Source organism: Gymnoscopelus braueri, assembly GCF_963280865.1.
Source record: "Gymnoscopelus braueri genome assembly, chromosome: 10".
NCBI lineage: Eukaryota > Metazoa > Chordata > Actinopteri > Myctophiformes > Myctophidae > Gymnoscopelus > Gymnoscopelus braueri.
In genome coordinates, this window is record NC_137611.1 from 45,878,329 (window position 1) to 45,889,598 (window position 11,270).

At 40.6% G+C, this 11,270-nt stretch overlaps 1 protein-coding gene across 1 annotated transcript; it reads right to left on the reverse strand.

The window, feature by feature from the left end:
* Positions 1-1,788: 1,788 nt before the first annotated feature.
* On the reverse strand, positions 1,789-10,480 carry LOC308093619 (guanylate-binding protein 1-like; the record flags this gene model as incomplete). Its single annotated transcript, XM_080439951.1, has 8 exons — positions 10,280-10,480; positions 9,885-10,012; positions 8,170-8,279; positions 6,634-6,821; positions 6,287-6,517; positions 3,045-3,322; positions 2,119-2,331; positions 1,789-1,905 (listed from the first exon to the last, which is right to left on the reverse strand). Exons 1-8 carry the CDS (start codon positions 10,458-10,460, stop codon positions 1,789-1,791), a joined length of 1,446 nt encoding a protein of 481 aa, XP_080296077.1. The 5' UTR covers positions 10,461-10,480.
* Positions 10,481-11,270: the final 790 nt, after the last annotated feature.

The following is an 11,270-nucleotide window of genomic DNA, read 5'->3' on the forward strand; positions in this document are numbered from 1 at the left end:
AAGGAAGACTACTATGACTTTTCGATCATTACGGACCTTCATCAGGTTTAAAAATGAAATGACATGAAATTAAACCCGAAGAAAATCCTGCAGAATCAAAACTTGAATAAAAATTGTTTTCCTTCTAAACAACAATCATAATTATAATTATAATTTAGTCCCCACTCCTTGTTTTTTTTTTGTCACTGTATTATATATATGCACATACATGACCTCCATCCTCTGCATTTACCCATCCTATAATCACTAGGAGCAGTGAGCAGCCATTCTACGGGGCTCGGGAGTAATTAGGGGTTAAGAGTCTTGCTCAGGGACACACATCGACACATTGCTGGAATTGAACCTGGAATCAAACGCCCCATTACACCATTCATATAATCACTCACAGCCATCAGCTTCTCATGCTCTGCTTGGGTTTGTATCTGCTCTCTCTCCATGTTCGCCATGAGCTGGTTCATATTCTCCTTTTCGGTTTTCTGCTGATCAGCCTTCTGCCTCTCCAGTTCCTGCTGCTCTGCCATCTTCAACAACATTTTTGCCAGGCAGACCATATAGTCTGAAACACATTTCCACCAATGACCCAAAGCTCTACACAGTGTGGTCAGTGCTAACTCTTGATATTTTGCAACGCAAACTTAAGACATAACTTTTTAACCTGGTTTTATACAAGAAGCCACCTTTTCAGTGGTGATCGGGAAAGCTTCTTCCTCTCCAGTCCCCCTCACCTTTGGTGTACTGCTGGACAATTTCTGGTCCTCTCCTGTTTTCAATATGCTTCCGCTTGGTAACATATAATAATTCGTAACCATAATATTCACTATCATCGCTATGTAAATGACACGCAATACATCCCATTAAAACTTTTTGTAGCAGGCAATATGTCCAGTCTATCGTCATGTCGCTCTGATGTCAAGTGCTGGATGTTTTAAAATGTCCTGCAGCTAAATAAGGCACAATCTGAAATCGTTATTTTTGGTCCCCCAAATTCCACACAGTCCATCCAGTCAGAGCTCTATCCAGCGTTAAGTATGTGACCTGGGTGTGTTCTTTGATTCTGGCCTATCATTCAATCCGCAAGTAATATCTCAAGACAGTTTCTGCAAACAGCAGACCATTTGTCCCATCGTAGACCTGCGGAGCAACATTGTCTGACCATCTGACAGGCATGTAAACATATGTATTCACTCCAAAAATGTATAGCTCTAAAACAAATAAATAATACATATAAATACATGTGAAAATATTTTTTTTTTGTAAAGGCATACATCGACGATGTGTAGTATGAAATTGGTAAGGAAAGTCCTTTTCTTGCCAGTTTAGTGTTTTATTGATTTTATCTGTGTTTATTGTATAACTTGTTTCTGTGGTATTTTGTTTTATATGAGTTATTTTATTAACTGTTGTATTTGTACTCCTATGGTATCATACTGCTCATTTGCCTTGTTCTGTAAAGCACTTTGTAACTCTTTTTGGAAAAACATTATACAAATATTGAATTCAAATATGATCTTTCAAGCTTTTAAACTTATATGTATTATCACTACGTTACAGCTTTAAACCCTCTATTCGTAGTGAACGAGCCCTGAGTTGGCTCTGTACTTGGACTGCTCTGGTTTCCTTCTACGTCAAATCTCTTCGCCAGAAAACGCAGATCTACAAGATCACAGCGCATCACAACGCGATGCGTTGTGAGCTTCTAGATCTGCTATTTCTGGCAAATGTTCCCCTAGAATATGGGGCGCTGTGGTTCAAGGGTTCAAGTGGGTTAAATACCTTATTTTTACTGTATTATAGTTTACCTTGTTCACTCCGCTGTGCGGCGTCAGAGAGGTTTTTATCTGCTACCTGTAAGGTGTTGGCAGTTATCTCCTGCTTATCCAGGTATGCCTTCAGCACCTCCTCAGCCTGGTCACACACACACACACACACACACACACACACACACACACACACACACACACACACACACACACACACACACACACACACACACACACACACACACACACACACACACACAGTATAAGCCTATATGAAAACCTGTTACTCCTCATGGGTACAGATGGTTAATTTAATATTTTCTGACTCAGATCTGAAGTTGGCAGAAATCTAACTGACCTTGACTCCTCTGCCTTTTGCACGGTTGTATTCATTAATCATCATCTGGCGGTCCTGACAGAACGTCTTGTATCCTCCAAGGACTATGTAGAGACCAGCTACCAGCTTCTTGTCCAGAGGTTCAAAGACTTGTTTGATGATTAGTTCACATGCCTTCCTGGACTCGTTGAAGTTTTTCTCACAGATCTGATCATATTCTCCCTGAAGTACACTCTAAAAACATAGTGGTCAAAATTAAAATGCATATATTCCCAAATGGGTTACTTTGTCCAAAATGTAAAAAATAATAACATTAGAAATATGGTCTGAAGTAATGTAAAGTATACATGATGTGAACATGCACGGTACATCATTAGACCAAAATGTATCCTTCAACTTCTTGTTCATGCCCAAAATGATTGGATAAACAGGTTTTGTAGCAATATGTTGCAATTGTAGAAATATAAGGCCTTAATTGGCGAATGTTCAAATACGTTCCAATCATGAATACTTTACGTTACTTAAAGGAGTAGATTAGCTGCTCGCAAACGGACGGACACACACACACACACACATACACGGACGGACAGGCGGGCGGACGGACGGACAGGGTGCAAAACATAGTCTCGGCCATGCCTTCGGCCTGGCGAGACAAAAAGTAAATAACGTGTAATTTGCCTAGGGGTCGCTGTTTGACGGCATTAAAGATTTTATCTTTACTGCAGTGCATCCCATTAATGAATATGATTTGGTGAGGAGTGTAACAAATACAAGTGGAAGGGGCTCCCTCAGTGAAAAGACGAGATAGAAACTATGCATATCGAGATACAAGGGAAAGCTAAAAGATTCAAAAGGACAATAATTTGACTAAGAGGATTTAAAAAAATGTTGCATAAGGTGATGGAAACACAATATGAAAACAATGGATGATGATTTCCAACACATACCACAAGCTTCTTCTGATATTCTTGGTTTTCATCTCTGAATGAATGTTTCATGAAAAGTTCCAGGGCCTCGCTCTCACTGGATGCATGGATGGCAGACAGCTCCTCCAGGGTGTTGGTGGGGAAGCGTACTGACTTCATTCTCTGTACATAGAGGACCTGGGCCTGCTCAACAGCTTTGGCATTCTCAATCTCAGCCAGTACCTTCACAGCATTTTCCAGACAGGGAACCTCTCCACTACGGATGGCTTTCACGTATGTCTCTGCCAGTTGAGCAAGTACTGTGGAAGGAAGACCCAATCAGCAAGTGTGTTCAACTAGTCATCATAATGTAGTTCAGAGATTAATGTTCATGCTGAAGCAGACAAAAGTCAGATGTTGCTAATGCCAATGTCACCTACAACAACAAAAAAAGGGGAGGCTGGGAGGTGTACCGAATATTATGTTATACTGCCATGAATCCTTACAAAGGTCTTTTTTTTACTATGCCATCATCAGTGATACAAATCATTAAATTATACATCTATATATATTTTTTCAAATATAACAACGCTCCTTGCTTAAAGGAGAATTTTGGACTAAGGTTTTCTTACCTTTTCTATGACGTTATGATATCTTAGGATGAATGGTACAGTAGAAAAATGTCATAACTCCATCCCGGGTCCGCCACAGCTTAAAACGTGCGCGGATAGGCCTTGCGTTAGATCGCATATTTTAATAGCTTTTTATTTATTTATTTTTGGTGAGATCTGACGTTCATAGTGACAGAACACTGTAAAAAAAAAAAAAGAAAAGAAGTCTCGCTAGACGAGATTGAAATCTCAAGATTTTTTTGGGGGGGGGGTTTCATAGTGTTCTGTCACTATGAACGTCAGAGCTCACCAAAAATGTTTTAATAAAAAGCTATTAAAATATGCGATCTAGCGCAAGGCCTATCCGTGCACGTTTCAAGCTGTGGCGGACCCTGGATGGAGTTATGAAAATGTTCTACTGTACCATTCGTCTTAAGATATCATAACATCATAGAAAAAGTAAGAAAACCTTAGTCCAAAATTCTCCTTTAAGTAATGTAAAGGTGCTGTGATCAAATAAAGCAGTAAGCGTCTAGAGCAGGGGTCTTCAACAGGGGGTCCGGGACCCCTAGGGGGTCCTCAGAGTTACTACAGGGGGGCCGCCAAATCTTTGTGTGATATGATTATTTTTATTTTTTTTACCGTAACCACTTGAACCCTAGCATCCCTTTTCTGAGGAGAACTTTAGCCAAAAATAGCAGATCTACAAGCTCACAACGCCTCACGCTGCGAGGCGTTGTGAGCTTGTAGATCTGCTATTTTTGGCTAAGAGGTGTTTGGTGTAGAGGGAAAAAAGAGCAGACCACGTAGACAAAAAATGTTGAATCTGCAACACAATTTTATACAATTTAGAGGGGGTCCCTGCTTCATCTCTCTCTCTCAGCTAGGGGGTCCCTGGCCTGAAAACGTTGAAGACCCCTGGTCTAGAGGCTGCAGTTTACCGTGTATGTATAATGGCTGAGGGGCGTAAAGCTACATATACGCTGGATCACTGTAGAAACAAATCACGCACCTGTAATTGATATAAGCTGATCTAAGGAGAAGATTATAGTGTGTTTTATCACGTTTATTAAACAGAAACCAGCCAATCAGAATCAAGGATAGGAACTATCCATTTTAGAATGTACAAAAACAAAAACATTAAAGCTGCAAGAAATGGTGATCGCACCTCTGTCCACATTAGGGCCAAATATCGACCAATCAGAACAGGGAACAGAGATAAGTAACTCCAATGATGGACAAACATTTTGAACCGAGACCAGTGAGGCGACTCATGAGTCATGACTGTACGACAAACTGTTCAAAAGTCATAGCAAAAGATAGAAATGAGGAAGAGGATGGTCAGTTAAAGTAAAAACCATGAAATGGCATAAAATACACTGAAACACCACAATAAATTCAAAATGGCTGACTTGTTGGGTTTAAGTCATGGCTCCAAGAGACTTTTTTGTAAGTCGGGACATGATACAGGTATGTACCAATGTTTATAAATATAGCTGAAACCGATTTCGTGGTTTCAACGTTGAGATTTTGTAGGGGGGGCGCTATTGAGCCATTAGGCCACACCCCTTTTTGAGACTGATAAAATAAGTAATTCTTTGCCACTTGTGACGTGTGTGCAAAGTTGCCCAACTTTTTTAGTATGTTAAGGCCCTCAAAAACACAATTAATTTTTAAGAATAATAATAATATTTTTAGCAATTTCAATAGGGCTTAGCACTGGTGCAGTGCTTGGGCCCTAAAACTAAACACTAAACAAAACTAGAAACAAATGTCCTTAGAAAATTTAAGTGTGCCTGCAGCTGGCTGGAGACTCAAAATAGTGTCACTACAAAATACCACCAATCGACTCCAAATGGCCTGAAACGTGCTCCTAACAGGTTTTTGGTCCATTTTGGTGGAGTAAATTTTTGGTGGAGAAAATGTTTTTGGGGGAAAAAAAATATTTGGAAAAAAAAAGTTTGAAAAAAAAAACATGGGTTTGAATGGGGGACTAAAAAGGGGGCGTGGCTACGTGGTTTTGCCGATTATGTCGCCGTGGTAACGCGAAACGGCAATAAAAGGCCTGGTTGGCCTGGTCGTTCTGCACGTTTTGATGTATACATTGCCAGGGACGTGTAAACCGTGTGGGAGGAGTAGTATTTGGGGCGCCGCGTGCGGCCAAAAGGGGCATGGTTTAGTATTTTTTGGCGAATAACGTCGCAATGGTAACGCATAGTGGCAAAGAACTTACGAGCACACGATTCCCGGCCAAGCCGCACGTTTTGATGTATATATTGCCGCGGTAATGTAAACCGTGCGGCAGTTACGGACGGACAAAGTTTTGTGGCGACATTATTATTATTATTATTATTAATAAGTATGGCGGATTACAATAAGTGTTTGGCCATTACATGGCAGGCACACTTAAAAACACCATGACAATTGTATTACAAAATATACATATAATTTCACTTCTACAATAATAACTAATTTGTCCTGGAACAACCACATTCTCTCAAATATAATTATTCCTTCAAAAAGGAAAATAACATTTTGACCATATCATCCCTAAATACTTGAAAATAAACACTTGCATTTGTCAGAATGCAAAATGAGCACAGATAGTATTCACTGATTTAAATTCCTCAAATACTGTTGACTGACAGAAATACCAGAAACCCAGTTACTTACATCTGCCAGTGACCTTTATGCCATCTCTGATAGTCTTGGTCTCAGACTTAGTGTAGATGTGTTCAGTGAACTTTGTAGTCTGTTCAACAAATGCTGGATACAGGTCAGCATCTGTCAGTTCCTCCAATTGTTTCGTATTCCTGGCCGGTGGGTCAAACACGAAACACGTGCGAGGCAAGAAGAATTTACGAAGGCAGGCTCGGGGTTCGTTGTATCGCTGATTCTGTTTACCTTTGACAAAATGAAACACATACAGAACACAATACCTTTTAGTGTAAAGAACTTCTAACTTCTAAAATGATTGAAATCTCAATTATATTCAAATCATTTCCAGCAGTTCATGAAACCTTGTTTCTCCTTGAGACCGTGTTCCAGGTACTCGTTCGCAGTTATGGCTTTCCCATCTAGCTCCAGATCGAGTGAAAAATCTCGCACAGCCCACACAAAGGAGGGAAGGAAACGTACATACATACGATCATCATTCTCATACTTTTTGGACTTCATTTTGATATGCTTTGTCAGTTCTGTCACATAGCTGTAAGGGGTGGTGTTGAGGATGACAAAAGAACCTCACACAACACTGGATTTCTAAACCTTTTTACAGGAGGGTAGACTGAGCAGGGATATATACTTAGAAGCTGCAAAATGTAGTTTTAGGACAGAAATGTGAACATCTGAAAAGAAGGAGATCCCTACATGAGCTACATTTATTTATTGCTGAATGAATGTTTGTTAAGAGGAAAACAGTCCCTGAAACACTGTTTTTAGATAGAAAGCATCTTATTGCTGTGGCGCTCCTACCCTCGTATTACATTTACAATACCAATAGACGTGCACTTAGCATAAGGGTGGTTCATTTTGTTTCACAGGGTTTATCTGTATATTTATGGAGATTGGAGGGAAGTTGTAATTATTTGCAAGGGCTTTCTCAAAACAATATACTTGACCAAACTAGTACTAGGGCTGGAAAAAAAGTATTCTAAAGTTAATAAATTAACAAGTGAAAACAAATACTTGTTAATGAATTAACAAGTAATAAACATAACAAGTGATTGAGCAGGACTCAATAATCACAGATATAATCCTCCTATATCAAAATTGCCTAGAGGGTGGGCGGACGGACAGACGGACGGTGGACGTCACAAATGTAACATGCGGACCTGCGAGGCGCACCATTGCTCCGATCACTGTTCAGGGATCTGCCATCAGAATAGCCATACCAGGGACCATTGCTCCGCCCCCTCCGTGTTCCTATTGGCTGGGCTTTAAACAGCCATAACGCCAGTTCTCAGCATGCTAAACGCCCCAAACTTAGTAGGTGCTCTTAGACGGTCAATAGGGACAGGCTGAAATTGCTTAAGCCCGGCCCCTCTGTGTTCCTATTGGCTGGGCTTTAAAAAAACATAACTCCAGTTTCCAGCATGCTAAAGACCCCAAACTTGGTAGGTGCTCTTAGACGGCCAATTGGGACAGGCTGTAATTGCTTAAGCTCCGCCCCCTCTGCTTTCCTATTGGCTGGGGTTTAAACAGCCATAACTGCAGTACCCAGCATGCAACAGGCTCCAAACTTGGTGGGTGGTCCCACAGACTTCCGATTCTATAAAAAATGACCACTTCCGGTTTTTCGGATTGCCTTGAAAATTCACTGACACGCTCTCTGAGGGGTGTGGACTGGAGTTCAATGGTGTAACTCGGAAGTACAGATATGACAGTGGACCTGGGTGCTGCAAGTGCATCACTGCTCGGCAGCAGTGTTATAGCTGTGTTTAATACTTCACATGGCCATACTTCGGTGATCATTGCCCTTATCAGCGCAATTGTAGTGGCCTGAAAAGCTAGTATGAGTAAAAGAGGGAACAATGAGTGAATCATTTGAAGGATACTGAAGGTTCTCCAGGGCGTTATTATCAATTTTGCCCATGCTGTTGTAGACCAGGGTGCTGCTGAGCAGAACTGCCATGGCAAAGATCCAGTTGTCATGCGTCGTATCTCCCTGAAACCAAAATAAATAGTTTGGATGTGTTAGTTACATTACTCTGATCACATGAAGTTCATAGTTTGCCACCATTTAATTGTCTCCGCCAGGCCGAAAGGCATGATGGAGACTATGTTTTGCACCCTGTCCATCCGTGTGTGTGTGTGTGTGTGTGTGTGTGTCTGTCTGTGAACAGCTAATCTCTGGCACTGTTGGCTCGGTCGCTGCGAAACTGTGCACACACACTCCCTGGATGCCAAACCCGAACCTATGCCCCACATGTTATAGCGCCACCAGGAGGCCAATTTTTGCAAGACACATTTTTGGATATTACTCCTACATTTTGCCCAAACATCCCGCAAAACGATCATGTGATCAACACATGATTGTTTTGTCACGCAAATCGGTACACAGTATCTCTATAGTCATGATCTAGGCCTAAGAATAAATGTTACCCTTTTCACATTGGCCTATTATAGCGCCACCAGGAGACCATAATAACCTACCTGACCTGGCGGAGACCTGTGCTCCGAGGAGTATTTTTTCTAGTTTTCCATTTGTTATGTTTAAATGTGTTTAACAGACAGACAAAAGTGTGCTCTTCCGAGTAAAAATCTTGGTTTCTTGTCCAGGAGTGCAGCCGCCAGGACACAAGGAAGCTGCGGGTTGGGGGGTGGGGGCTTAATTTCTTTAAGCTCTGCATTGTTTATCGGCCCATCAATGTGTGATTAAAATTTGGGACAAAATGGACACTGAGTTCAACATTTTGTATTTATTTTTTTGCAAAACGGGCCCCTGCTGTAAACTTTGGAAGCCAATTGTAGTAAATCGGAATGGAATCTGAAAAATCGGACTGATATTTGGGCAATTCTTGTAATTTGCATAATACAAGATGACGACTGAACGCCATGACGAAAATTTTACATTTGACCCGCTTATCCTAGAATTAGGGCTGGGACTCGATAAAAAAAAAATATATATGTTCTCCATTGACTAGAAATTGATAATTTAAAATATGCTCCTCTCATTGACTTACATTGTACAGTAATGTACAAAAAGAGCTGGAGGAGCTATTTTAGTCCATAAACAAACTCAAACAAAGCTGATACTGACAATATAGAACATCAGCAAACCCAGGATTGTTTATTTTATTTATAAAAAATTCAACTTATCATCATTAGAGTGGTCTTGCCATACAATGTAAGTCAATGAGGAGCATATTTTTGAATTATCAATTTCTAGTCAATGGAGAAATTATTTTAGATTTCTTGCCCGCACCTTTGCATCATGGCAAGCTACACAACCTATAATATATATATATATATATATATATATATATATATATATATATATATATATATATATATATATATATATATATATATATGCTCCAACCCATAATCAGGATCAGAACGTCCACCCACCACATTCTCATGGATTCAGGTTTTCAGTCGCCACGATTGATTATAAAAAGTCATTTTTATGACATTAATGAGTATTAGAATAATTTACAGAAACCCCCAGTGTCTGACGTCACATCCCCAATGCTTTCCTGTAATAACTTGATTATTTATAATTATTAAATGCAACGTGATTTGAACATGAAACAAAATGGTGTCTCACCTTCTCTATATCTCCCTGTCCCTCTGTATCCAGCAGCACCAGGGTGTGGTCAGTCTTTCTGGGGTGAGGTACACACCACATCCAGATGCCCTTTGTCTTGGATTGGATGGTGGATCCCAGAGGGAATCCTTGAGGATGAAATATAGGACAATAACAAACCAAATTCCATTAAAACATATTTCAACTAGACTGCCATATTGATGCTGAGTCTTAATACTCGTGTGACGGCATAAAGTCCAGACAAGCGGACTTAAAAACTTTAAATTATGACAATATCTCTAAGTATTGAAAGTATGCCTTTACGCGTTGTGCTTAGTTTTGAGCCGCGCAAGCAGGCTGGGCTGCAGCAGCACACAGACTGTAGTGTACATGCATCTTATAATGAAAATGCTCACCTTTGTTTGTCCCAGCCAGCTTGTTCATGAGGTAGGACTTTCCGGTTCGGTACAGGCCCACTACTGACACCACAACCACTTTCTGCTCAATCTGCTGTAAAATCTTCTGGGCACTGGGAACCATACGCAGTTTCCCTTCACTGTCACTCTCTATCAGACATACTGGCTCCTTCATTGCCATGATGGTCACTGCTAGTGGAGAACATACAAAAAGGGACATGAGGATAATATGCACACTGCTACCTAAATGATTATGGTAATATTGCTTTATTTTAAAGGGGAACATCACATATATTATTGCAAGTGTGGTTGCCAAAATACAAGTCATGTGCCTGTTGTGGTTGCCTACAAAATCTGTAGGAGTACTGTCAGAAAATATGTTTTGCACAAATCGGCCTCCTGGTGGCGCTATAAAAGGCCCATGTGAAAAATTGAAGGTTGGACGTCAAAAGGGGGGGGGAGTCCCTTAGGTGGACTTAGCTGGTTTAGAAGAAAGTTTGAGGATCCAATGGAGTTAGCTGGTTTTGTCAGAAGCGCTTTTTAATACTTTCCATTGGTTCAATATTGTTTTAATCAACACACAAACATAAAGGGTGTTCAATGGCACTGATTTATGGAAAACTAGACAAAGTGCTCCTCGGAGATGGACGGACGGACACACACACGGACGGACGAACAGGGGGTAAAACATACTCTCTCGCCATGCCTTTCGGCCTGGCGGAGGCAATTACAATGACATGACCACATAGTGTGATCAGGAGGGCATCCTATTCCTGCCCACTTCAGTGGATAAATGATCAAATGTGGTGAAATTTGTCAAATGTTCTCACTTTGTCTGTTTACATTATAGAGGACAGTTGAATGACATCATACCTGTGGAGTCAATCGTTGTAACTGCAAAGGCAGATCTGGACATCAGCACTGAGGTCTTCAAATCTCCTAAAAAACTATGGGCACAACATATCATTGCTGTCGGGTGGAAACCTCATAT